Source organism: Pelophylax lessonae, assembly GCF_965119305.1.
Source record: "Pelophylax lessonae genome assembly, chromosome: 7".
Taxonomy (NCBI): Eukaryota; Metazoa; Chordata; class Amphibia; order Anura; family Ranidae; genus Pelophylax; species Pelophylax lessonae.
Genome location: NC_138774.1, coordinates 143,178,104 through 143,205,309, shown reverse-complemented (window position 1 = coordinate 143,205,309; position 27,206 = coordinate 143,178,104). Strand labels below are relative to the sequence as shown.

Sequence of the window (27,206 nt, the reverse complement as noted above, 5' to 3'; positions counted from 1 at the left end):
GATATGTAAAATTGAACAAATTGTATTTAGAACAAAAGTGTGCAACTAAAAATGATCTTGTTAGCAAACACAGATAATGAATACAAATACAGAAACAATTGACAATAAATCAAAGGTAGCATGAAAAAGCTCATAAGAGCATATTATCCACAAGGGGGTGGTCTAAGTCACTCAGCCCAATACAGACCTAACCCAAAGATGATATAACTGGTAGGTTGTATATGATGTATTGGACATGGGTGTCTATACGTTAGCCCAACATGTTTCGCAGGTGACCGCTTCTTCAGGGGCAAAAAACGTGGATATGAGGATATCGACAATTGCTACTACAAATAATAAAAGAAACAGAGTCAATATGCATAAATATCAAAACATTACATCATACATACAGATTATTGGATAGAATGTGAAGGTCACAGGGGTGAGCGCCAACAATTAATACAACCCACCTGTATTGAGCCAATTCTAAAAGCAGGTGGATAAACTGGGGATCGCAACTAGGGTAGATACCCCCACGGCGGACATGGGAGAAGTCCCAACCAAACAGGGGTCCAATCAAGGTGATATCATATGATATATTCTAAGGTAAGATAAATGGTATAGAAAAATATTAATTGATATAAATGGGTATTTGTACAAAACTGGATATAGATGGAAAAGCTGTAGAGAGTATATCAATACAGCATAACCATAGATTCTATCAAAGAATAAAGATAAAAGCTCCTAAAAAGGAGAGAGGGAACTTACCAAAGATATCTATACACTTGTATGTACCCCCTGTAATGTCCAGATGACACGGCTAGGGGGTAGCTGATGGTATAGCCAAAACTGATGGATGAGAGGGATGGATCCAAAATATAAGGTCCAATAACCCTGTATCCATAAAAGAGAGGGGGGGGGGGGGCGATAAATTATGTGAAGAGTGGAGGGCAAACAGAAAAGGAAGAAATTCACCACGGTGATGAAGGAAGAAATTATTATTAGTGAGTGACAACCGCAAATATGAGCAACCACCAACACCAAAAACCAAAAATAAAATCACATAAGTGAATAGGTTGTGAGGAAAGGTGGAACCAATCCGAAAATTCAGGTGAGAGTGTGAATGTGAAGTCAATGTACTGTGACATACTGAAGAAGGGCATTATCCCCTCCCTTCAGAGAATGGGCCGCATGGCAGTATTCCAACATAATAACGACCCCAAAGACACCTCCAAGATGACCACTGCCTTGCTAAAGAAGCTGAGGGTAAAGGTGATGGACTGGCCAAGCATGTCTCCAGACCTAAACCCTATTAAGCATCTGTGGGGCATTTTCAAATGGAAGGCGGAGGAGTGCAAGATCTCTAACATCCACCAGCTCTGTGATGTCGTCATGGAGGAGTGGAAGAGGTCTTCAGTGGCAAACTGTGAAGCTTTGGTGAACTCCATGCCCAAGAGGGTTAAGGCAGTGCTGGAAAATAATGGTGGACACAAAAAATATTGACACTTTGGGCCCAATTTGGACATTTTCACTTAGGAGTGTACTCACTTTTGTTGCCAGCGGTTTAGACAACAATGGCTGTGTGTTGAGTTGTTTTGAGGGGACAGCAAATTTACACTGTTATACAAGCTGTACACTCACTACTTTACATTGTAGCAAAGTGTCATTTCTTCAGTGTTGTCACATGAAAAGATATAATAAAATATTTACAAAAATTTGAGGGGTGTACTCACTTTTGTGCGATACTGTGTGTGTGTATATATATATATATATATATAGTAAAGCCCTGGATTGTGAGCATAATTCGTTCCGGAAACATACTGGTAATGCAAAGCACTCGTATGTCAAAGCGAATTTCCCCATAAGAAATAATGGAAACTCAGATGATTCGTTCCACAACCATTTATTTATAAGTCCTTCAGTTTAAAGTCCATATAAAATGATTATAGCAGAGTGGTTGTGTAACCATGAAATGTCCACTCACAAATGGCAGCCTAAACAAGGGGATTAGAAGCAAAATCCAGCAGGAACTACAGAATATAAAAGAGGCGCCTCTAAAGGTCCGTACACACGATAAGAAAATCGGAAGTAAAATTTCAACCGAAAGACGATCTGCCGACTTTCGGTCGTTAATGTAGTGCTTTTGACAGCTGATTACGAATTTTGGAACAACAAAAAATGGGTGTGCAGGTTAAAACATTATCGTATGTAAACACAACGCCGATTTTTGTTTATTAGTACAGTTTTCGTCTGAGAAAAGCGTAAGAGCAAGACTACTATGCTCGGAAATGAAAGAACACATACAAAACAATTCAACACATGACATCACTTCTGAAGTTGAATTCTGTCATATGAGAATTTTCGTATGAAAGTAACCTCTTCACTTTCCATATGAGACTAGCATGCAACAAAAAACGGATGAAAATTCGTCCGATAATCCGATCGTGTGTGCGAGGCTTTAGTGTAGCAATATGGTTGCATTTAATGACAGTACAACATTTAGCAACTCACATGGTTGATGATTAAAGAGGCGCATCTAAGTATGCCTGAGCCTGTTCTGGGGTAAAGCTGTCCACATAGACCGTCCTCTGCGCCGCTGGCTCTCATCGTTGTCAGTCTGCAATTGTGCCTGGCAGTAGAGTGATCTGAAAGCGAGGCTTGAAAGCACTCGTTGAGCGCAGTGTGGAAGGGATGACGTTGATGGCGGTGGAGAGGATGGTCTATGTGGACAGCTTTACCCCAGATGCCCGCATACTTAGATGCGCCTGTTTTACTCATCAACCATGTGAGTTGCTTAATATTGTACCTTCATTAAAAGAGATGTATGGGTTTCAATTTTTTTCCAGAATCATACTTACCTAGGTGGATGCAGTATTGGTCTGCCTGCATCTGTCCCCTGGACCTCTACTCTGAGAACCGAGCGATCGAACACCACCGATTGGTCATTTCTCACAGCTCCATGGGCAGAGAGCCGTTGACTGTCAGTCAGCAGCTGTCCGCTCTGCCCCCTCCTCGCTCACTGGAGCGCTGGGCGGTGGAGGGGCGAGGAGCAGCCGGCTCAGGCTCTCAGCGGCTCACTGAGCCAGGTGTTCTGCCAAAAACTCCAACTTGCCGAATTCTCCAACCACATTACTTCTGGTGACTGTACACCAGGAATAATTGGAGATTTTGACCACTTGGTGTTTTCGCACCACATCGGCAGCCTATACACTCCAGTAGATGCTATAATTAGTAGAGATTGTTAGTCAGCCCGCTATTAACCAAAAACATGGCTGCCTTCAAGGCGGCGACTAACAATCTGCACTAATTATAGCATCTACTGGAGTGTATAGGCTACCGGTGTTGTGTGAAAACACCAAGTGGTCGAAATCTCCAATTATTCCTGGTGAACACTCACCAGAATAACGTCGTTGGAGAATTTGGCAAGTTGGAGTTTTCTGGCAGAACACCGGGTGTGGGTCCAGGGATCTGACCGACTTCATTGATGTCAGCAGAAAGCAGACTGTGAAAACGGGTCACAGGGGTGCAAAACAAATTTCACTCCTATGACCCATAGATGTACATCCCAATGAGCTTCGGCTGTACATCTCATGTAAATGTAACCATATTGCTACACTTAGAGGCCCTCTCTTCTCTTCTCACTCAGTTGGGATATGACGTTTCTTGTATATCAAGACATCGCTTGTGTATGAAGTCAGAATTTATTTAAACATTTTTCTTGTCTTGTAAAAGACTCTTTAGCCAAGTTCGTCTCATTCCAAGGTGTTACAGTATAATATGATGAGCTGTATATATATATATGTAGAATGGGTGTATAGCGCGGTGCAGTGTATGTGATGTGGGTCCCTATGAGCGGTGCAGGGTGGTAGATGGGGTATAGGGGGCATTGCAGTGCAGCCTATAGCCGGTCATGTCAGTGTAGGGCGGGTCTGAGCTGTCAGTGATCAGTGTTGGAATCACACCGCCGCTCTCAGTGTCCGCCCTGAGCCGTGCCGGGAGCTGTGTACGGAGCCGAGCCGTGTGCGGCCTCCTCTCCTCCCCCATCCTCTCCTCTCCTCTCCTCCGTCCAGGACTCCGGATCCCGGCCGGGCAGTATGGGCCGCCTCTCCCCGTCCTCACTGTGCGCCCTCATCCTCCTCCTGGCAGCGGTGTGGAGCGGTGAGTACAATGGCCTGTGCCCCGTATATAGGGGGGAGGGGGAGGGGTGCTGTGCCCGGGCCATGGAAGGTGCTATGATGCCATGTCTGTGGATTGGACTATGGACACCTCTGTAGATGGCACTGGTATTGATCCGTAATGTGCCTGGATATGACCAGTGATGGGGGATGGATGTGTCCACATGTTCTCCATTCATCTTCCCTCTGAGCAGATGGGATTGTAATACTGCAGAGGAAGGAAGGATGCTGGCACATCTGTCTGCCCATCTCACTGCCAGTCACCTTCACCTCTCTGCAGTTTTCTATATATCATATGTATTGTGTCTACCTATATATGTATATATGTATGTATTGTGTGCACCTATATATGTATGTATTGTGTGTACCTATATATGTATGTATTGTGTGTACCTATATATGTATGTATTGTGTGTACCTATGTATGTATATATGTATGTATTGTGTGTACCTATATAGGTATGTATTGTGTGTACCTATATATGTATGTATTGTGTCTACCTATATATCATATGTATTGTGTCTACCTATATATGTATATATGTATGTATTGTGTCTACCTATATAGGTATGTATTGTGTGTACCTATGTATGTATGTATTGTGTGCACCTATATATGTATGTATTGTGTGTACCTATATATCATATGTATTGTGTCTACCTATATATGTATATATGTATGTATTGTGTGCACCTATATAGGTATGTATTTTGTGCACCTATATAGGTATGTATTGTGTGCACCTATATATGTAAGGTATGTATTGTGTGTACCTAATATATGTATGTATTGTGCGTACCTACATATGTATGTATTGTGCGTACCTATATATGTATGCATTGTGCGTACCTATATAGGTATGTATTGTGTGTACCTATATAGGTATGTATTGTGTGTACCTAATATAGGTATGTATTGTGCGTACAAATATATGTATGTATTGTGCGTACCTATATATGTATGCATTGTGTGTACCTATATAGGTATGTATTGTGCGTACCTATATAGGTATGTATTGTGTGTACCTATATAGGTATGTATTGTGTGTACCTATATAGGTATGTATTGTGTGTACCTATGTATGTATGTATGTATGTATGTATTGTGTGCACCTATATAGGTATGTACAATACCTAGGTACATACATCCATACATACATATATACATAAAATACCTAGGTACACACAATACATTACATACGTACGTACATACATAGATACAATACAAATCATATATACATACAATACATAGGTACAAACACTACATATCATACATACATACATACATAGATACAATACATAGAGTACATATCATATATACATACATACATGCCTACAATACATAGATACAATACATATATATATATATAGCATATATACATACATACATACAATACATATCATATATACATACATAAATAGATACACTACATAGAATATATATATATATACATACAATACATAGGTACACACAATACATATCATACATAAATGCATAATTATGTATGTATGATATCTATTGTGTGTACCTATGTATGATATGTATTGTGTGTGTGTATATATGATATGTATGTATTTATGATATGTATTGTGTGTGTACTGTATATGATATATGTATTGTGTGTGTACATATGATATGTATTGTTTCTACACATGTATGTATATACTGGAAAGAGTGGAGAGATTTACAAAAACAGATGAGCACAGAATCTGGAGCAGCGGTGCATAGTAACCAACCAGTGTCTGACTTCAACTCATGGGAATGGCAGGCAGGATGTGATTACTTAAATCCAATAACTGTAACATTATACTTTACATACTAATAATAAATAAATAAATAGACCACATGATATTTGCTTGGACATAAAAGGCCGCGGCTGTTTTATTATTGGCTTAAATAAATAAAACTTCAAACTTTATTTACACTTACAGATTAAAATCACGTCAACACAACCTAGCCACTACGGCTCAGGTTGACAAATATAACGTTAAAGCGGTTGTAAACCCGAAAAAAAAAAAAAAAAACCTGCAAGACAAAGGCATAATGAGCTAGTATGCATTGCATACTAGCTCATTATGTATTACTTACCTTAGAACGAAGCCCCGACACGGACCCCCGGACATCGCTGCGGGCGCTGCCATGATCCCTCGGCGTCTCTTCCGGGTTCGGCGGCTCCGACGCTGTGATTGGTCGGAGCCGCGATGACGTTACTCCCGCGCATGCACGCAGGAGTGATTTTCCGGCAAGCTCCCGGCAAGGAAAACTGAAGGTCCCCCCGGACCTTCAGAGCGCATGCGCTGCTCGTGTGAGCGACTGCATGCACTGCAAATATCTCCTAAACCATGCCGGTTTAGGAGATATTAATTGTACCTACAGGTAAGACTTATTATAGGCTTACCTGTAGGTAAAAGTGTCAAAAAGCAGGGATACTACTGCTTTAACTTTCACAACCATTATCCAACATATACTTAAAATATATATAACCAACTGAAGTTGCGTCCACCAAAGCACCTTTTATGCTGCTTATTATGTTCCAATAAGTAATAACTGGCCGCGACGACCAAAGGAAAAAAGGGGGTGGGAGGGAGGGGAACGCAGTAGTTGAAATCCTTTGAGGTGATGTGACCCGGAGTCCCGCGGTCACTATTTAAATAGCCCCTTGGGAACTAGTTGAGGCTGGTTTCTCTGAAAAAGAGCGGGATATTTGAGCGGGAGCGGAGCTCCACGCGCAAATCTTCCCGGAGATAGCCGCTAATCGAGCAGGAAAGCTGCAGCTTCTTACAGAAACTACCTGGATACCCGCAGAATTAGAGCAGGAAGCTTAACCACTTGCCGTCTGAGTACGGTAATACTACTGCGGCAAAGTGGTTCGTTATCGTCTGTCGACGTAGTATTAACGTCGTCAGACACTCCCCCTTCTGGGCGGCGCTTGCGCGCCACCGGAGGCTCGCTCCCGCTGTTTTCATTCACAGCGGGAGTCGGGCCGGGGGAGGAGCAGCGGCGATCGCCGCTGCTCTGCCCCGATCGCCGGGGATCTAGTGTGGAGATCCGCCCGCCTGTGTAAACACAAGCGGGCGGATCTCCATAGTGACAGGGAGTGACAGATCGGACTGTTCAGCATAGCTGGACATCCGATCTGTCCATGACTCACTCAGTCACCTTCCCCCCTACACGTCAGTAAGCACCAGGCATACATTAACCCCTCCCTCTCCAATAAAATTAACCCCTTCCCTGCCAGTGTCATTTTTACAGTAACAGTGCATATATATAGCACTGATTACTGCAGTAATGTCACTGGTACCCCCAAAAGTGTCAAAAATATCAGTCAAGGGTCCGATCTGTCCGCCGCAATGTCGCAGTCCCACAAAAAAAATCGCAGATCGCCGCCATTACGTGTTAAAAAAAACCACCAAAAATGACAGAAATCTTTCCCTTTGTTAGTAAACGCAATAACTTTTGCGCAAACCAATCAAAATACGCTTATTGCGATTTTTTTTTTACCAAACATAGGTAGCAGAAAACAAATTGGCCAAAAATTTTTTAAAAAATTGGTTTTTACATCTTTTTTGGGGGGAATTTCATATAAAAAAATGTTAAAAATATTGTTATTTTTTCAAAATAAACGCTCTTTTTTTGTTTATAGCGCAAAAAGTAAAAATCGCACAGGTGATCAAATACCACCAAAAGAAAGCTCTGTTTGTGGGAAAAAAAGGACGTAAATTTCGTTTGGGTACGGTGTCGCACGACCGCGCAATTGTCAGTTGAAGTCGCACAGCGCCGAATCGCAAAAAGTGGCCTGGACGGAAGACAGCAAAATCCTCCGGTGGTAAAGTGGTTAAAACTGAGTGACCTGGGTCAAAAGTTCAAGGCTGAAAGAGAAAACACCAGAGAATCTAACTACCTATGCTCCCATTAGCTAATGGCCCCTGCCGCCATCCCATAAAGAAATGGGGGCTATATTAGCACCCCTTTCTTTTCATTCTATTAGCCCCCGTTCACATTGGGGCGATTTGACATGTGAGATCGCATGCTAAATCGCTGCCAACTTTGCGGTGCAGCACCGATTCCCAAAAGTAGTTCCTGCGCTATTTTTGGCAACTTTGGGGGCAATCTCAATAGGCATCTGTGCAAGAACCCGCACAGATGTCTCTGAAATTGCCCCCGAACTTGTACTGAAATGCCCGTTTGAAATCTGAACTTGCACAATTTCAATCCTGCCTTCAGTGTGAACTAAGAATAATCGCCGTGACTCTGCCCACCATCCTGAATCGGTGCAAATCGCAGGACCAGATTGCAATCCCCATCACTTCCAATGACACCTCAATCATGGCAAAATTTTGCCACGATTGTCGCCCATCGAATCGCAGAAAAATAGAATTACGAGACGCCTGTCGCCCAAAAGAAATTCTAAAATGCGGCAAAATCAGGCCACGATCGGGGTGGCATTGGGAGTGACGGGGATCGCAAGCGCACCCCACAATTTGCAGTGATTCAGGATCACGGGTAGAATTGCAGCAATCTGGGACACCTAGATGTGAACGGAGCCTCAGGGTTCTTTCACACCGGCTTTCCACCCAACGGACTCCATTTTGCTCAGCGGGGGATCGATCTTCCGATCCACACTGAGCAGGCGGATGACAGCTTCGTCTCTGCTCTGTGTGCAGAGACGGACCAGTCAGAGTCCCGCTCTCCTCTATGGGAGATTTGATTTTCATCCGTCTGGATCTCACGGACAGGATCGGATACCAGCGGTTGTCAGCGGAGATGTCACCGCCGACATCTGCTGCTCCATAGGGGTGCATGGAGCATCCGCTCAGGTCCTCCTCAAATACCGACAGGCGGACGTGAACCCTATAGCCCGTGTGAAAGGGGCCATAAGCATTGCCAATCAAACCTAGAAGCTGATTTGTTACTACAGTGGTGATCGAAAGTTTGGGCACCCCAGGTGAAAATTTGTATTAATGTGCATAAGGAAGCCAAGGAAAGATTTGGAAAACTCTCCAAAAGGCATCACATTACAGATCAAACATTCTTATAATATGTCAACAAAAGTTAGATTTTATTTCCATCATTGACACTTTCAAAATTACTGAAAACAAAAAAATGGCGTCTGCAAAAGTTTGGACACCCTGCAGAATTTATAGCATGCATTGCCCCCTTTGCAAGGCTGAGACCTGCCAGTGTCATGGATTGTTCTCAATCATCGTCTAGGAAGACCAGGTGATGTCAGTCGTCTCAAAGGTTTTAAATGCCCAGACTCATCTGACCTTGCCCCAACAATCAGCACCATGGGATCTTCTAAGCAGTTGTCTAGAAAACTGAAACTGAAAATAGTTGACGCTCACAAAGCTGGAGAAGGCTATAAGAAGATAGCAAAGCGTTTTCAGATGTAAATATCCTCTGTTCGGAATGTAATTAAGAAATGGCAGTCATCAGGAACAGTGGAAGTTAAAGCAAGATCTGGAAGACCAAGAAAAGTATCAGACAGAACAGCTCGCAGGATTGTGAGAAAAACAATTCAAAACCCACGTTTGACTGCACAATCCCTCCAGAAAGATCTGGCAGACACTGAAGTTGTGGTACACTATTCCACTATAAAGAGATACTTGTACAAATATGGTCTTCATGGAAGAGTCATCAGAAGAAAACCTCTTCTACGTCCTTACCACAAAAATCAGTGTTTGAACTTTGCAAATTAACATATAGACAAGCCTGATGCATTTTGGAAACAAGTTCTGTGGACCGATGAGGTTAAAATTGAATTTTTTTGGCCGGAATGAGCAAAGGTACGTTTGGAGAAGAAGGGGCACAGAATAGAATGAAAAGAACCTCTGTCCAACTGTTAAGCATGGGGGTGGATCAATCATTCCTTTGAGTTGTATTGCAGCCAGTGGTACAGGGAACATCTCAGGAGTAGAAGGAAAAATGGATTCAATAAAATTTCAGCAAATTTTGGATGGTAACTTGATGCCATCTGTGAAAAAGCTGAAGAGGATGGCTTCTACAAATGGATAATGATCCTAAACACACCTCGAAATCCACGGGGGGATTACATCAAGAGGCATAAACCATAAACTGAAGGTTTTGCCATGGCCTTCACAATCTCCTGACCTCAACATAATTGAAAATCTATGGATAGACCTTAAAAGAGCAGTGCGTGACAGACAGCCCAGAAATCTCAAAGAACTGGAGGACTTTTTTATCCGGTTGCCGACCGCCACACGACTATTTACTGCGGCGGTCAGCCCCGGCCAGGCAGAGTGACGTAGATCTACGTCACTTGCCTGTCACTTCCTTGTGAGCCAATAGCGGGCGAGCGCGCGCCCGCAGAGGCACGCGCCCGCCGCGGCTCGTTCACAGGGAAGTCAGTGCGTGTGACCGGCAGACCCGATGTCCGCCGGTCACTCGCCGATCGTCGGAGCAGAGGGAGAAAGTCAGGCGGCAGATGTAAACAAGCCGCCTGTCATTCTCCCCTGTGTAGAAACAGTGATCATACGGTTCTACTATGTAGGACCGTTGATCAGTGTTCCTACACTAGTAGCTACAGCCAATCACAGTAAAAAGCACGCCCCTAGGGACACACTTAACCCCTCCCTCCCCAATAAAGTTAACCCCTTCCCTGCCAGTGTCATTTTACAGTAACAGTGCATATGTATAGCACTGATTACTGCAGTAATGTCACTGGTAACCCCAAAAGTGTCAAAAATGTCAGTCAAGGGTCCGATCTGTCCGCCGCAATGTCGCAGTACCGCAAAAAAAATCGCAGATCGCCGCCATTACGCGTTTAAAAAAAAACACCAAAAATGACATAAATCTTTCCCTTAGTTAGTAAACGCAATAACTTTTGCGCAAACCAATCAAAATACGCTTTTTGCAATTTTTTTTACCAAACATATGTAGCATAAAACAAATTGGCCAAAAAATGTTAAAAAATTTAGATTTTTACATTTTTTTGGGGGGGAATTTCATATAAAAAAATGTGAAAAATATTGTTATTTTTGCAAAATTTACGCATTTTTTTGTTTATAGCGCAAAAAGTAAAAATCGCACAGGTGATCAAATACCACCAAAAGAAAGCTCTGTTTGTGGGAAAAAAAGGACGTCAAATTCGTTTAGGTACAGCATCGCACGACCGAGCAATTGTCCGTTAAAGTCACGCAGTAAAAAATCGCAAAAAAAACCCTGGTCAGGAAGGGGGTAAAATCTTCCGGGGCTTAAGTGGTTAAGGAAGAATGGGCAAAGATACCTCAAACAAGAATTGAAAGACTCTTGGCTGGCTACAAAAAGCGTTTACAAGCTGTGATATTTGCCAAAGAGGGCAGTACAAGATATTAACTCTGCAGGGTGCCCAAACTTTTGCAGACGCCATTTTTTTGTTTTCTGTTATTTTTAAAGTGTAAATAATGGAAATAAAATCTAACTTTTGTTGACATATTATAAGAATGTCTAATCTGTAGTTTGATGCCTTTTAGGAGATTTTTCCATCTTTCCTCGACTTCTTTATGCACATTAATACAATTTTTACCTGGGGTGCCCAAACTTTCAATCACCACTGTTTGTACAGTTGCACCACATTCAGTTTTAGTAAATCCCCTCCCCAAAGTGTCTATATTTATAATTTTTGTTCACACTTTTTCCCTCTTTGCTTGTTCACCTGATGATCCTGCCAGCAACAACCCACTTCCTGTCCAAGGGTGACAACGCTCGCTGTACTGTATTTAAGGAGGAGCAGTGTTGTCACCCTAGGCTGCTCTCCTGATTTGGACTAATGTATCGCACACAAAATAGGAAAATTGGGCGAACATTTTCATCCGAGGAACGATCGTACTATTTTCTGATAGTGTGTACACAACTTTTGGCAGCAGATGCCGACCTTCCGGACAAACTCCAACACATATGGGAACAGAACGAAGGATTTTCATTTAATGTGTACTGTTTTCATAGGAGAAAAATCAGAAATGAAAGAATGTGAATGATCAGAAACCATAAACAACAAAAAAAAAAGCACCTTTGTCGTAGGAGAATTCTTGTACGTTATTTCCTTCCTTGGTCCCGACTTGCTGTGAAACGAGGAAAATCGGACGATTGTTCGCCCACTTTTCTTATAGTGTGTACCCTACTTAAGGCTAGGTTCACATTTGTGCAGGAATGCGTCTAATTCACACGCTCACCCAGCCACACAGAAAATACGGTGCTCTAAAAGAAAACGCACAGGGGTCCCATGCAGTTTTTGGGCGGTAACAGTTTTGAAAAAGGCGCAGGGGACTTTTCTGTACAGGAAATGCAGACACAGGAGCCCGTTCAAAAAAATAGCCTGCTGTACCCCAGAAAACATTGCATGCAGAGCCGCTTAGGTGTGAGCCTAGCCTAAAACATGTCCCTCCCTTCTCTCATCTTTATTGCATAGAGGGGAGGTGTTTTGTAGTTCACAGAAGATGGCAGGGAAGGCTGATGCCATATTTTTTAGATGTTCGTTCGGTGTTCAGGTACTTACAGAACAGAAGGTTATTAGCAGGACCAGCAGGTAGTTTTCTGTACTTGCAGAAAATAATCTTAGCCTGAAAAAGGAAACCTACAACACATATAAGGTCCCATAAGATGGCCGTATATTACAGTTTTATTATTGGGTTTAGATATATTTACCTCACCATTCTATTTATTTTGCTTTGTGTTGAAGTAAATGTTACACTCTGTAGAATTAAGGCCCCTTTCACAATAGTGCAACTTGTCCCGCGATTTTGGACCGCCAAATCGCATGACAAGTCATTTTCCATTATTTTCAATGAGCCCCATTCATATCAGTGCGTTTTGAAGTCGCACCGACTTCAAAGTAGTTCCTGCACTACTTTGCCACGATTTGATTGCGTTTTGAGCCATAGCCATAGCCATTGCTTTCAAAATCGCGTCAAAATCGCGGTAAAATCGCGTTGCATAAGTGTGAAAGGGGCCTAAGTGGGGTACACATCATAAGAAAATCAGGCGAATGATCATCCGATTTTCCTCGTTGTTTCACACCAAATTGGAACCGGTAAACAAAAATTTGTACGAAAATTCTCGTACGGCAAAGCCGTTTTTTGTTGCTGTTTATTGTTTCTGATCATGCGCAGTCTTTCTTTTCTGATTTTTCTTGTACAAAAATCGTACAAAAACGGTACACATTAACCACTTGCCGACCGCCGCACGACTATTTACTGCGGCAGTCAGCCTCTTACAGGCAAAGCGATGTAGACCTATGTCACTCACCCACGAGCCTGTAGGGGGCGAGCGCGCGCCACTGGCGGCGCGCTCCCGCCCCCGCGCGTTCCCTGCTGAGCCAGCGCGTGTGACTCGGGATCTCCCGCAGGAGAGGGAGAAAGACAGACGGCTGATGTAAACACAGCCATCCTTCATTCTCACTGAAGTAGGCACAGAGGCTATGCGATCCTACAATATAGGATCGCATGTCTCTGTGGTTACTTCACTAGCCACGCCCCCTAACAGTTAGAAGCACGCCCCTAGGGACACACTTAACCCCTTGATCACCAATAAAGTTAACCCCTTCCCTGCCAGTGTCATTTTTACAGTAACAGTGCATATTTAGAGCACTGATTACTGTATTAATGTCACTGGTACTCCCAAAAGTCAGTCAAGGGTCCGATCTGTCTGCCGCAAAGTCGCAGTCCCGCAAAAAAAATCGCACATCGCCGCCATTACTAATTAAAAAAAAAAACAATAAAAATGACAGAAATCTTTCCCGTAGTTAGTAAACGCAATAACGTTTGCGCAAACCAATTAAAATACGCTTGTTGCGATTTTTTTTTTACCAAAAATATGTAGCAGAAAACAAATTGGCCTAAGATGTTAAAAAATTTAGATTTTTACATTTTTTTTTGAGAATTTCATATAAAAAATGTGAAAAATATTGTTATTTTTTCAAAATGGTCGCTCTTTTTTTGTTTATAGTGCAAAAAATAAAAACCGCACAGGTGATCAAATACCACCAAAAGAAAGCTCTGTCTGTGGGGAAAAAGGACGTCAATTTAATTTGGGTACAGCGTCGCACGACTGTGCAATTGTCCGTTAAAGTCACGCAGTGCCGAATTGCAAAATAGGGCCTAATTATTGCCAAATCCTCTGGGGCTTAAGTGGTTAAACAAAAATCGTTAGTTCTTTTCCCGTTCGAGAGAAATTTTGGAGTTTGTCCCTTTGAGAATTTTCTGTCGAAAGTTGTGCCCACAGTGGAAAATTGTACGAAAATTTGGGATTGTCAGTCGAAAATTGTGTACACACTATACGAAAATCGTCCGAAAATTTTTTGGACGAAAATGTTCGCCCAATTTTTTTTATAGCGTGTACGAGCCTTAACGCATACAGTAAATATTTATACCTGGTAGCATTTCCCGTTTAAAGTGGGAGTAAACTCCCATGCATAATTTGTACCTATAGGTAAGCCTATAAAAAGACTAAGGTACTCTCCTAACTTTGACGTAGTGGTGGGCTTTAGCACGATATGGCCATATGGTGGGACCAAATCCCCATTTTTATTTATGGATTGTCTTCATATTTGATAGTCATTTCTTTTGCATGTGTGCGCTATTCTTTTTTTATATACTCTCCTAAACATGCACCATAAAGGCCTCTTTCACACTTGTGCGACCTCAAAGTCGTGCGATTTGCACTGGACTGGAAGCAATGCCTTTGTAATCTTGAGCTCTATGGACCTCAAATCGCAATAAAGTCAGACAAAAGTAGTGCAGGACTACTTTGAAGTCACTGCGACTTTAATTTGCACAGATATGAACGGAACTCATTGGAAATCATGGGCTACGACTTGTTATGCCACTTTGCAGTCCCAAGTCACAGGAGAAGTCGCACAAGTGTGAAAGGGGCCTTAGGAGATATTTACTGTAGATGCAGCTGATGATGCACTCTGAAGGAACGGCCACCCAGACTCTTCCTTCAGAATCCTGTGCCATAAACAGGCTCCCGCGTGCATGCGCAGGAGTGACATCAGCTCCCCAAACCCAGAAGGAAGACTGGGTGAAGATTGAAGCCCTGTAAGCAGTGACAGGGCTTTGTTTTGAGGTAAGTTTCACAAAGTGTGCTAGTATGCAATGCATACTAGCACATTATGACTTTATATTGCAGGTTGCAAAGAAAAAAAGTACCCTGTTAACGATTCTATTGCTTATGTTGGTAATATTTAGGCTCTGTTTACATCAGAGCGACTAAATCGCGGGCAGAATTGTGGGATTCTATCTATATTTCCAGAGGTTGCTGAAAATGCACCAAAATACATGTTTGGTTTCCATTTGTTGTTGGCTTTCAAAACATGCAAAAGAAATGGCTATTAAGTGGTACAACAAAACCCTCAGAAAAATGCACAAAACGTGCTATTTAAAAACAGTCAACAGTCTCTGACCACAGTCTCTCTCTTGTATCAGGTAGGCAGTCTCTGACCACAGTCTCTTGTATCAGGTGGGCAGTCTCTGACCACAGTCTCTTGTATCAGGTCAGCAGTCTCTGACCACAGTCTCTTGTATCAGGTGGGCAGTCTCTGACCACAGTCTCTTGTATCAGGTGAGCAGTCTCTGACCACAGTCTCTTGTATCAGGTGGGCAGTCTCTGACCACAGTCTCTTGTATCAGGTGGGCAGTCTCTGACCACAGTCTCTTGTATCAGGTGGGCAGTCTCTGACCACAGTCTCTTGTATCAGGTGGGCAGTCTCTGACCACAGTCTCTTGTATCAGGTGGGCAGTCTCTGACCACAGTCTCTTGTATCAGGTCGGCAGTCTCTGACCACAGTCTCTTGTATCAGGTCGGCAGTCTCTGACCACAGTCTCTTGTATCAGGTCGGCAGTCTCTGACCACAGTCTCTTGTATCAGGTCAAACTTAAAATAACATGCAGCGCTTTTGATATTAAAATCCACAAAAAATCAATTGGGGAGTAAAAGTTCATAAGAAGTCCACACACATATGAATGAATGGGGAATCCCAGGAACAGACAGAGTAAAAGTTGTAAGTTGTGAATCCAGAAGCCACCACCAGAAAACACCAGGTGTCCAAGCCTCTTACCGGATCTGACAGACCCCCATTACAGAGATCAGTCAAGCGTGCCCAATAAACAATCACTTATGTGGAGCCGATCCCAGATCCAAAAATCTTCCAAGTCAGGCAGCCCAGTCTCAGTGAATGACGGACCTCAGATCAGAGATATAAAGGGAGACTCCTCATGGTATAGTTATATAGTACATCAGACTAAGGTTTTATTGAAAGTAAAATTGGCCACTAACACATTACGCCCCCTGATGATGTTTATGTAAAACAAAACATGTAGGCGGAGCTTGGCTGGCATGGTGCTTGTTGCTGAGGAGGATCCGGCGGCCATCTTTTTGAAGTCCAGAGCTACTGATCTGCATACATATCGTTCCATGCTGTGTTTTACTGGATAATGCGTAAGTGGCCAATTTTACTTTCAATAAAGCCTTAGTCTGATGTACTATACCATGAGGAGTCTCCCTTTATATCTCTGATCCGGGGTCTGTCATTATTATTATTATTATTATTATTATACAGGATTTATATAGCGCCAACAGTTTGCGCAGCGCTTTACAATGTGAGGGAAGACAATACAGTTCAAAACAGGAGGAACTAGAGGGCCCTGCTCATTACAGCTTACAATCTAGAAGGGAGGGTCAAGTGAAACAAAAGGCAATTATCGTGGGGGATAGGTTGATGGAGAAAATGGAGGTACATTTGTTAGGGGTTGGTAGGATAGGCTTCTTTGAAATTGAGGGTTTTCAGAGATCGCCTAAAAGCTAATAGAGTGGGAGATAATCGCACAGATAAGGGTAAGGAGTTCCGTAGGATTGAATTCCCTCTGGAAAAGTCCTGGAGGCGAGCATGGGAGGAGGTGACGAGGGAGCTAGAGAGCAGGAGGTTTTGAGAGGAACGAAGGGAACAATTAGGTTGGTATTTTGAGACGAGGCTAGTGATGTAGCTAGGGGCTAAGCTGTGGATGGCTTTGTAAGATGTTGTTAGTATTTTGAATTTAATTTGTTGGGTGAGCAGAAGCAAGTGGAGGGCTTGACAGAGATGAGCAGCGGACACTGAGCGATTGGTAAGGTGGATGAGTCTGGCGGCAGCATTCATGATGGATTGAAGGGGGTATAGCTTGTTTAGAGGTATGCCAACGAGAAGGGAATTGCAGTAGTCGAGGCCCGAGATGACCAGGGAGTGAACTAGGAGTTTTGTTGTGTCTTTGGTTAGAAAGGGGTGTATTTTGGAGATGTTGCGGAGGCTGAGGCGGCAAGATTTGGACAGCGATTGGATGTGGGGTTTGAAGGAGAGTTCAGAGTCCAGGATAACACCTAAGACCTTGGCATGCGGGGATGGGCTGATAGTAATGCAATCGATTTTGACAGAGAATTCAGGGGAAGGGGCACGTGGTGGAGGAAAAATTATAAGCTCGGTTTTGGATGGATTGAGTTTGAGGAAGTGGTGAGACATCCAGACCGATATATCTGATAGGAAATTAGTGATACGTGAGGAGACTGAGGGAGAGAGCTGAGGAGTGGATAGATAGATTTGGGTATCGTCAGCGTAGAGATGGTATTGGAAGCCGTGGGAGGCTATCAACTGACCCAGAGAAGAGGTGTAGATTGAAAATAGGAGGGGTCCAAGAATAGAGCCTTGGGGGACCCCAACAGAGAAGGGAAGAGGAGAGGAGGAAGTAGAATTGTACGTAATGCTAAAGGTGCGGTTGGATAAGTAGGAAGATAACCAGTGAAGAGAACAGTCACGAAGACCAAAGGCATGGAGTTTTTTGAGGAGGAGGGGATGGTCAACCGTATCAAAGGCAGCAGAAAGGTCTAGAAGTAGGAGTAGAGAATAGTGTCTATTGGTTTTGGCCATTAGTAGATCGTTTGTCAGTTTTAGGAGAGCAGTTTCAGTGGAGTGTTGAGGCCGAAATCCAGACTGAAGGGGATCAAGGAGGCTATTCTCGGCAAGGTGGTTGCACAGTCGGTTGTAAACTAGACATTCAAGGAGTTTGGATGAAAAGGGGAGCAAGGAAAGAGGACGTAGGTTGTTCAGATCGGTTGGGTCCAGTGAGGGCTTTTTAAGTATGGGGCTGACTAGTGCATGTTTTAGAGAGTTGGGGAAGATGCCAGAAGAGAGGGAGAGATTGAAGAGCTGGGTTAGAGAGCATAGAATAGGGCCAGAGGGTGAACGTAGCATTTGCGAGGGAACTGGATCCAGAGGGCAAGTGGTTAAGTGGACATCAGCGAGTAGTTTAGCAACCTCATCTGTAGTGGCGGGGTTGAATGAGGGAAGTAATGATCGCACCTGTCGGCATGAAGCATAAGGCATGGAAGGTATCTGGACCGCAACGATCTCCTTACGAATTGTATCAATCTTCTGTTTGAAGTGGTAGGCAATCTCCTGGGCAGTGAGTGAGTCGGTGGGAGGGGGTAGTGGAGGATGGAGTAGAGAGTTAAAGGTATCGAAGAGTTGCCGGGGGTGTGATGACAAGTTGTTAATGAGAGTGATAAAATAGGTCTGTTTGACAGTGTGGAGACTGGAATTGTATTTTTGGAGGGCAGATTTATATTGGTTGAAATCCTTCTGAGACCGAGCCTTAAGCCATAGGCGCTCAAGAGCACGGCTATGCTTTTTCAGACTTCTAGTGTTATCGGTTTGCCAAGGTTGAAGGGGTCGGGGCCTGAATCGGTGTGTGGTGAGGGGGGCCAGTGTGTCCAGGGAGGCTAAGAGTGAAGCGTTTTAGACAGAAGTGGCTAGGTTGGTGCAGGACAGGGGTGCAATTTTGTCATAGAGGTGGTCGGTAGCAGAGTAGAGAAGAGAAGGGTTGAGATGGCGTAGGTTTCTGCGGGTAACTGTACGGTAGCTGGAGGGAGAGGAGGTGGAGGAGAGGGAGAGAGTGAAACTAATAAATTAGTGATCAGAGAGAGGGAAAGGATTGTTTGAAAGGTTGTGAGAAGTGCATAGGTGGGAGAAAACAAGGTCAAGGATATTGCCTTCAGAGTGAGTAGAAGCATGTATCCATTGCTTCAGGTCAAAGGAGGAGGTTAGACTGAGAAGTTTGGAAGTGGCAAGAGTGTTAGTATTAATAGGGATGTTGAAGTCGCCGAGAATGATTGTGGGGATTTCGGAAGAGAGAAAGTAGGGTAGCCAGGCAGAGAAGTCGTCAAGAAAGGTCGATACTGGTCCAGGGGGGCGGTAGATCACAGCTATCCTTAGAGAAACAGGGGAGAAAAGACAAATGCAGTTTACCTCAAATAAGGAGAGTGACAGGGAGGGAGGCGGTTGAAGTACCTGAAAGGTGCTATGTGGGGCTAGAAGGATCCCGACACCCCCTCCCTTGCGTCCATTGGGTCTAGGGGAGTGAGTCCATAGAAGACCACCTTGGGATAGGGCAGCAGAAGATGCAGTTTCGGATTCGTGCTGCCTGACTTGGAAGATTTTTGGATCTGGGATCGGCTCCACATAAGTGATTGTTTATTGGGCACGCTTGACTGATCTCTGTAATGGGGGTCTGTCAGATCCGGTAAGAGGCTTGGACACCTGGTGTTTGCTGGTGGTGGCTTCTGGATTCACAATTTACAACTTTTACTCTGTCTGTTCCTGGGATTCCCCATTCATTCATATGTGGGTGGACTTATGAAATTTTACTCCCCAATTGATTTTTTGTGGATTTTAATATCAAAGCGCTGCATGTTATTTTAAGCTTATTTATATCCACGTTTCAGGATTGGTGCAAGCTGCTTTTTTCTGTTGATATAGGGTTTGTTTATTTAGCGCAGTATTATATCTTTATTCTTGTATCAGGTCGGCAGTCTCTGACAGCAGTCTCTCGTATCAGGTCGGCAGTCTACGACCGCAGTCTCCCGTATCAGGTCGGCAGTCTCTGACTGTATCCTGTTGTGTGTCTGCTGTCTCCAACATTGAATATTCACTGAATTCTAAGTGTGGCCCTTTGGTAATGTGCGGGGGGCCACACTTAGGTAAGTTGACCATCACTGGTATAGAGCATAGGGTGACTGAGCATACAAGTGTGAACAGGGACAATTAGAAAGAACAGGATTCTGCATTTGGAGTGCAGTCAGTCGTAGGGGAACAGGGGTTCAGGTATTTGGTGCTATCTGTTTTACTGTTGAGGAAATTTCCAAGCTTGCTGATATATTTCCAGGACAGATAGTGGCAGGACGTCCCTCCATTAGGGATCTGGATCTTATGCAGGGATTAAAACCTTCCTTCTCTATTCAACACATAGGCTCTAGTTGGAGTTCCACTTGAAACTGCTGGACTTGGGCCAGTACCGAGTGTCATAATTGCACAAAGTGCTCATAAAATCAATCAGAACTGCTGTCTTTACTGATCTGAATATAATGATATAATGTCTGATGCTAGCGATGGATAACTTAATTTTTTTTATTAAAAAAAACTTTCCCAGGGTGGAACTCCGCTTTAATTGGAATGGATTCAGAATCCCTGACCGATTATACAGAAGTGTGCTGCTCAGGAGCTCTGAGACAGTGCTCACCTGTGCATGCACAGAGGGCATTCTCTCCTTCTGTTACAGCAGCAGCAGCTGAACCCAGGGCTGTGTGACAGAAATAGAGAGTGCACAGTGTATGTATGGGTTTTAAAGGAGCCAGAGCACATGTTCCTGCCATCTTTTTAACACCCATCTAAAGCTTTGTGTATTAGTACTGATGGACCCTAAAGCTGGCTACACACTATACAACTTTTGTTGTTTTATTTCCTTTAGATTTACCTTCAACTATATAGTGCAAGGGCCTGCCTGACTGCATACAAATTGAAAGTGTTTAGATTTGACCTCATATTTATACAGTTTTGGTAAATCTAAAGGAAAAAATCCAAAGAAAATTGTATAGTGTGTATCATCAAAGTAGGCGGTTGTTGAAAAATATAAAATAGCCCGGCCACCCCTCCAGACCCCGCTGCATGTAGTGGCCATGATGCCCTGTGCTGCCACTGTAGCAGTCCAAGCACTGCAATACACAGCCCTGGAATGAGCATCCATCATAATGCTAAACAAAAAAAAGCATAAAAAGTACTCAATTGTGTTAATGCAATTGCACTAATATGGCTACATTGGCCTTAGGTGTGTAATGGATTATCCTTTGGTGATCAATGTTTTAACGATCAGCTGCTGCCTCATATCAGTTGGCTAATTAAGAAATGTTTGTCTAATGCCTTAGGCCTCTTTCACATACTTCGTCCGTTGGACGGACTCCATCTTTCTTAGTGGGGGGATCGATCTGCTGATCCCCCGCTGAGCAGGAGGATGACAGCTGTGTCTCCGTGCTGTGTGCGGAGACACAGCTGTCAGTTCCCCATGCATCTCTATGGGGAAATCGGATGGGAACAGACCGTCGGTCCGTTCTCATCCGATCCTATCCGCTGGACGGATGGAAAATAGGGTTTCCATCCGTCCAGATTTGACGGATCGGATCGGATGTCAGCGGACATGTCTCCGCTGACATCCGATGCCCCATAGGGATGCATGGGGGGACCGTTCAGATCCGCCAAAAAAAACGGACAGGCGGATCTGAACGGTCCGCCTGTGTGAAAGAGCCTTAAGCCTCGTACACGCGATAAAAATATTGGCGGAATGATCGTCTTGTTTTTTTTGCATGCTGGTCTCATATTGAAAACCAATGGTTACTAAATATATGGAAATTCTCATATAACCGAATACAGCTTTGGATGGGATGTGTTGTATTGTAACGTATTCTATAGTCTCTGAGCATTTTGGATAAATACTGTACTGAACTGATTGAACAAAAATCGTTGGTTCTGGTACAAGAAACATTTCATGTTTGTCTCTTTGGATAATTTGGCATGAGCTGTAGTGATCGGCTCTGGAAACCTGTGTACTAACAATCAAACTATCGTACAATCGTTTGGAAATTCCATTTTTCTCATCGTGTGTAGCAGGCTTTACACTGCACACCCATAGAGTAAGAAGCTTTGACAAGTGACATTTCCATACATTGACGTTTCCAATGATGTGAAGGGTTATCACTCCCATGCCTAGTTCATACAATACCCATCAGTGGGGAATTCCTTCTAACACAGGACCGAGAATGTTCAATGTGGGCTGTAATAAGAGCTGCAAAATAGTTTTGACATTTCAGTATTGTTTCCCCCGAATAGTGAAATCTGTTGCATCGACAATTGTTTTGTGCCATTCAGAGCAGATAGCTAATCCTTCAGTTGCTGAATAGCTTTGGGATTATGTTGTAACCGTATCAAAACAGTTTATCTGCGGCTATGATTTCAGATCTGGGTTTGGGGAATTATGTTATTAAAATCAGATCTATGGATTTGGTGTATTTGTAATCTGAAGCACTCATTGAATTAGTTTATATTCATTGCTATGTAGCTTTTTATTTGCTGTTTAGAGAAGTGTTTACAGGATTATACTTTATACGAGAATATGACATGCTTTTCTGCACAGTGGCCTGATGGAGAGACTTATTATATATTTTAATATAAACACTTTGCTGATCTGTCTGAAGATCCTATCATATACTGTTTCCTAAACTCATTTCCATGTACATAGGCAAATTGACATATTATGGAAAATCTGTCTATTATTTAGAAGCTTAGACAGCCCATAGATGACTCCATTTTTTTGGAGGATAGGGTAATCCTCCCCATTGAGCCTTTGTATTCTGACAGCAGGGAGGCTTTCTCTTCGTCAGAATACGCTGATCAGGGTTGCAGATTACCATTACCCGTCAGATCGTGTAACGGAAGTGTTGTTCCCACCAAAAACTACTTACTGCGCATGCGCTGTGCGTTCCACGGCGCTATGCATTCCAAACACTTCATGATCTGATGGGTAGAGGTAATGTGATAGAATACGGTACCCATGCAGACATCCTACTACACCCAGCTACATCTTGAATTTCAGAGTAATTTTAGCAATAAAGTGAGCATATATAAATAAATATAGTATATTGATATCTGTGATGCTGTTTGGATGTTCAATTTTGATAAAGGTTTAGTGCTGAGCAGTGTGGGGTGTACCAACATGGCCTCCACCACCGCCCTACTACTGGCATCCAGCTTCTTTCAAACAAAATGTAATATCAAAACAGCATCACAGATGTCAATATGCTATATTTATTTATATATGCTTACTTTATTGCTAAAATTACTCTGAAATTCAAGATGTAGCAGAGACTCTAGAGAATAAAATGGAGATCGTTACAATACTTAGTTACACCATATTTGAGCAGCCGTCTTACAAACTCAATTATTTTTTTTAAAAAACACCCTTTTTTTAATTAAAAATAAGAACACAGTAAAGTTAGCCTAGTTTTTTTGTATAATGTGAAAGGGGATGTTATGCCGAGTAAATTGATACCTAACATGTCATGCTTTAAAATTGCGCACACTAGTGGAATAGCGACAAACTTCAGTACTTAAAAATCTCCGTAGGCGATGCTTTAAACTTTTTCACAGGTCACCTGTTTAGAATTACAGAGGAGGTCTCATGGTAGAATTATTGCTCTTACTCTAATGATTGTGGCAATGCCTCACATGTGTGGTTTGAACACCGTTTACATATGTAGGCACGACTTGCGTATGCATTCGCTTCTGTATGCGAGCTCAGAGGGAAAAAACCTCAGATCTCACATTTACACTTAAAAGCAAAAAAAAAAAAAAGTAATTTTACATTTGCCTATAAAAAAAAAATGGGCCCTTTAATGCTGTTAGGCGGAAGTGACATCTGGTGTCGCTCTGGTCTTCAAAGGGCATAGAGACAAGTGGGGGCCATCTTGTCCTCACTCAACATCTACAGCAGATCAGATCGTTTCTTCCATTACCGACGGCTCTGTTAAGCAGGGGCAATGACCGGGAAGCAGTGGAAAGGGAGTAGCACCTCTCCCACTGCCTATAAAAGTGCTGGTGCGAATCTGCCGTCGGGACCACTTTTATCAGATTCCGGATATCCAGCTGCATAAAAAACCCCAGGGTTAGGGCAGCTAGCTGCTACTGTAACTGCAGTATTTAATGTCAAAGCATCGACGAATGTACACGGTGGGCGGTCCGGAAGTGCAAATACATGCCCCCATGGTTAAATATCAAACATGTCATATTTAGCTGGTTGCGATGGTTTTGCACAGAGCAGCTCCGATCCTCCTCTTCTTGGTTCCTCCGTCAGCGCTCTGGGCTCCTCCCCCCCAGGGGAAGCCGCTTTTTATGGGGGCCCTCGTGCATGCTTGTTACTGAGCCCTGCTCTGTATGTCCATAAGAACATGGAAGTGCAGGAAAACACATGGATTATTTATTTTTATAATCCTAGAATAACCAGCCACTCTCACAGCATACCTCAACTTTAGTGATTGGTGCATCGGCAGACTTGTGTTCAGCACGCCTTTTCATGTGAACAAGCCCTTAACCACTTAAGCCCCGGAAGATTTTACCCCGATTCCGACCAGGGGGTATTTTGCGATTCGGCACTGCGTGACTTTAACGGACAATTGCGCGGTCGTGCGACGCTGTACCTAAACGAATTTGACGTCCTTTTTTTCCCACAAACAGAGCTTTCTTTTTGTGGTATTTGATCACCTGTGCGATTTTTTGATCACGCGCTATAAACAAAAAAAGAGCGTCAATTTTGCAAAAATAGCAATATTTTTCACATTTTTTTATATGAAATTCCCCCAAAAAAAAATGTAAAAATCAAAATTTTTTTAAATTTTCGGCCAATTTGTTTTATGCTACCTATGTTTGGTAAAAAAAATCGCAAAAAGCGTATTTTGATTGGTTTGCGCAAAAGTTATCGCGTTTACTAACAAAGGGAAAGATTTTTGTCATTTTTGTTGTTTTTTTTTTTTAACGCGTAATGGCGGCGATCTGCGATTTTTTTTTTTTGCGGTACTGCGACATTGCGGCGGACAGATCGGACCCTTGACTGACATTTTTGACACTTTTGGGGTTACCAGTGACATTTCTACAGTAATCAGTGCTATACATATGCACTGTTACTGTAAAAATACACTGGTAGTGAAGGGGTTAACTTTATTTGGGAGGGAGGGGCTGTGTGTGTCCCTAGGGGCGTGCTTTCTACTGTGATTGGCTGTGGCTTCAGCTGTAAGGACACTGATCAACGGATCTACATACTAGATCCGAGTGATCAGTGTCTTTACAGCAAGGAGAATGACAGGCAGCTTGTTTACACAAGCTGCCTGACATTCTCCCTTTCCCCCGCCGATCGCCGAGTGGCCGGCGGACATCGGGTCCGCTGGTCACACGCGCGGGGGGGTCCGTGACCACGCGGGAGCGGGAGCGCGCCTCCGGGGGCGCGCGCTCGCTCCCTAGACCCTCACAAGCAAGCAACGTAGCCCTACGTTAGTTTGCCTGTGAGGGGCTGACCGCCGACGTAAATAGTCGTGCGGCGGTCGGCAAGTGGTTAAAGAGGTTCTAACCCCCCCCAAAAAAAAAAATTGAAAAAAAAAAAACCCCTGTAAGACAAAGGCATTATAAGCTAGTATGCATCGCATACTAGCTCATTATGAAATACCTTAGAATGAAGCCCCTGCAGTGCCACCCGCTCACCGGTGACACGGCTGACATGTTCACGGCCGACATGGCCATCTGATTGGCCGAAGGCGCGATGACATCACTTCCGCACATGTGCGCGGGAGTCACCATTCACAGGACTCTGAAGGAACGGCACGGGTGGTCGTTCCTTCAGAGTGCATGCGCAGATGACGTCATTGGCTGCATGAAATGTAAATATCTCCTAAACGGTGCAAGTTAAGGAGATATTTACAGTACCTATAGGTAAGCCTTATTAAAGGCTTCCCGGTAGGTAACGTTATAAGAGTGGGTTTACAACCACTTTAAGCATGACAGACGAAATATGTTCTTTAGTGTTGGGTCTGACTCCATACAGTCTCTGTGCAGGTTATAGGCTGTTCTCTGCAAAAGGGTTTGGGAGTGAAATAATACAAAACATAAATGTTCCATTCTTCATTACTCAGCACTTCACTCAATAAGTAAAAGTGATTTCTGCAGTGTCTGCCTGTTCTACAGCTGTGTTCCTAAATGTTAACCTACTGTGTACCCTGCAGCAAATGTTTTCCAAAAAATCATAGTATGTGATAATCTACTCTGCACTTTTATATGTCCGGAACAGAGAAAAATCCTGCACTCACTGCAAATTTCTGCTCCGATGTTGTATCTTACATCCCTGTGAAGTTGGATGCCTGCAGAGCCTCTAACATGTTTAGTATTATAAAACCCGTATACATTTTTTTTATAAAGCAATGTTTCCTTTTTGCATACATGATGAAGTATCCATTAAAGTGACCCTGTCAGTAAAATACAGTTCCCTAAATGAAATATTGCTGCGCGGCGTTTCAAATGTGAGTGGCATTTACTTGTTTTGTACAGATACCTTTATACTAGTGATCGACCGAAATCGTTTTTTTTTTTTTTGCTGATACCGATATTTTGGCCATTGAATATCGGTATCGGCCTTTTTTTTTGTACAGTTAAATTTTTTTTTTTTATCATTTGACAGGTACTCTTGTGGAGGGATCTGGGGGTCTAAAAGACCCCAAACCCCTCATCTGCACTTAAAAGCATTCAAAACGCCAAGTTTGGCTGTTTTGAATGCTGTCATTTTTTTAAATCTGGCGCCGAGTACCCAGAAGTGATGGCATGACATAACTTCCGGGTTTTTACATGGAGACCCAATCAGAGCCGAATGCGGGTTTGATCGGGTCTTCGGCGGCTGTGCAGGCTGGTTGCCCGGGTCTCCCGGTGGGACGGGAGACACGGGCGAGCCACAGAAGGCGGCAGGAGGGGGGATATCACCGCATCGGTTGTCATTACAAGACAGCCGACCGTCGGCTATGGACGCTGGTACCTGGGTGATGCCTCCAGCTGCAGGCATCACTCCGGTACAAACACTTCCCGAAATATCGGCAATATCGTTTACCTTGGTGGTCGATTCCGATATATCAGGGAAAGTGCATAACGGCCCCCGATATATCGGCTTTGC

At 43.4% G+C, this 27,206-nt stretch overlaps 1 protein-coding gene across 2 annotated transcripts in view; it reads left to right on the top strand.

Annotated features, from left to right (window-relative positions):
- The first annotated feature begins 3,850 nt into the window (after positions 1-3,850).
- CD99L2 (CD99 molecule like 2) overlaps positions 3,851-27,206 on the top strand; it is a 125,147-nt gene continuing 101,791 nt past the window's right edge. For both annotated transcript variants that reach the window (XM_082263742.1, XM_082263741.1), the window contains exon 1: positions 3,851-4,137. In XM_082263742.1, the coding sequence (XP_082119868.1) occupies positions 4,074-4,137 (64 nt within the window). In that variant the 5' untranslated portion in view covers positions 3,851-4,073. The remainder of the gene's footprint in view (positions 4,138-27,206) is intronic.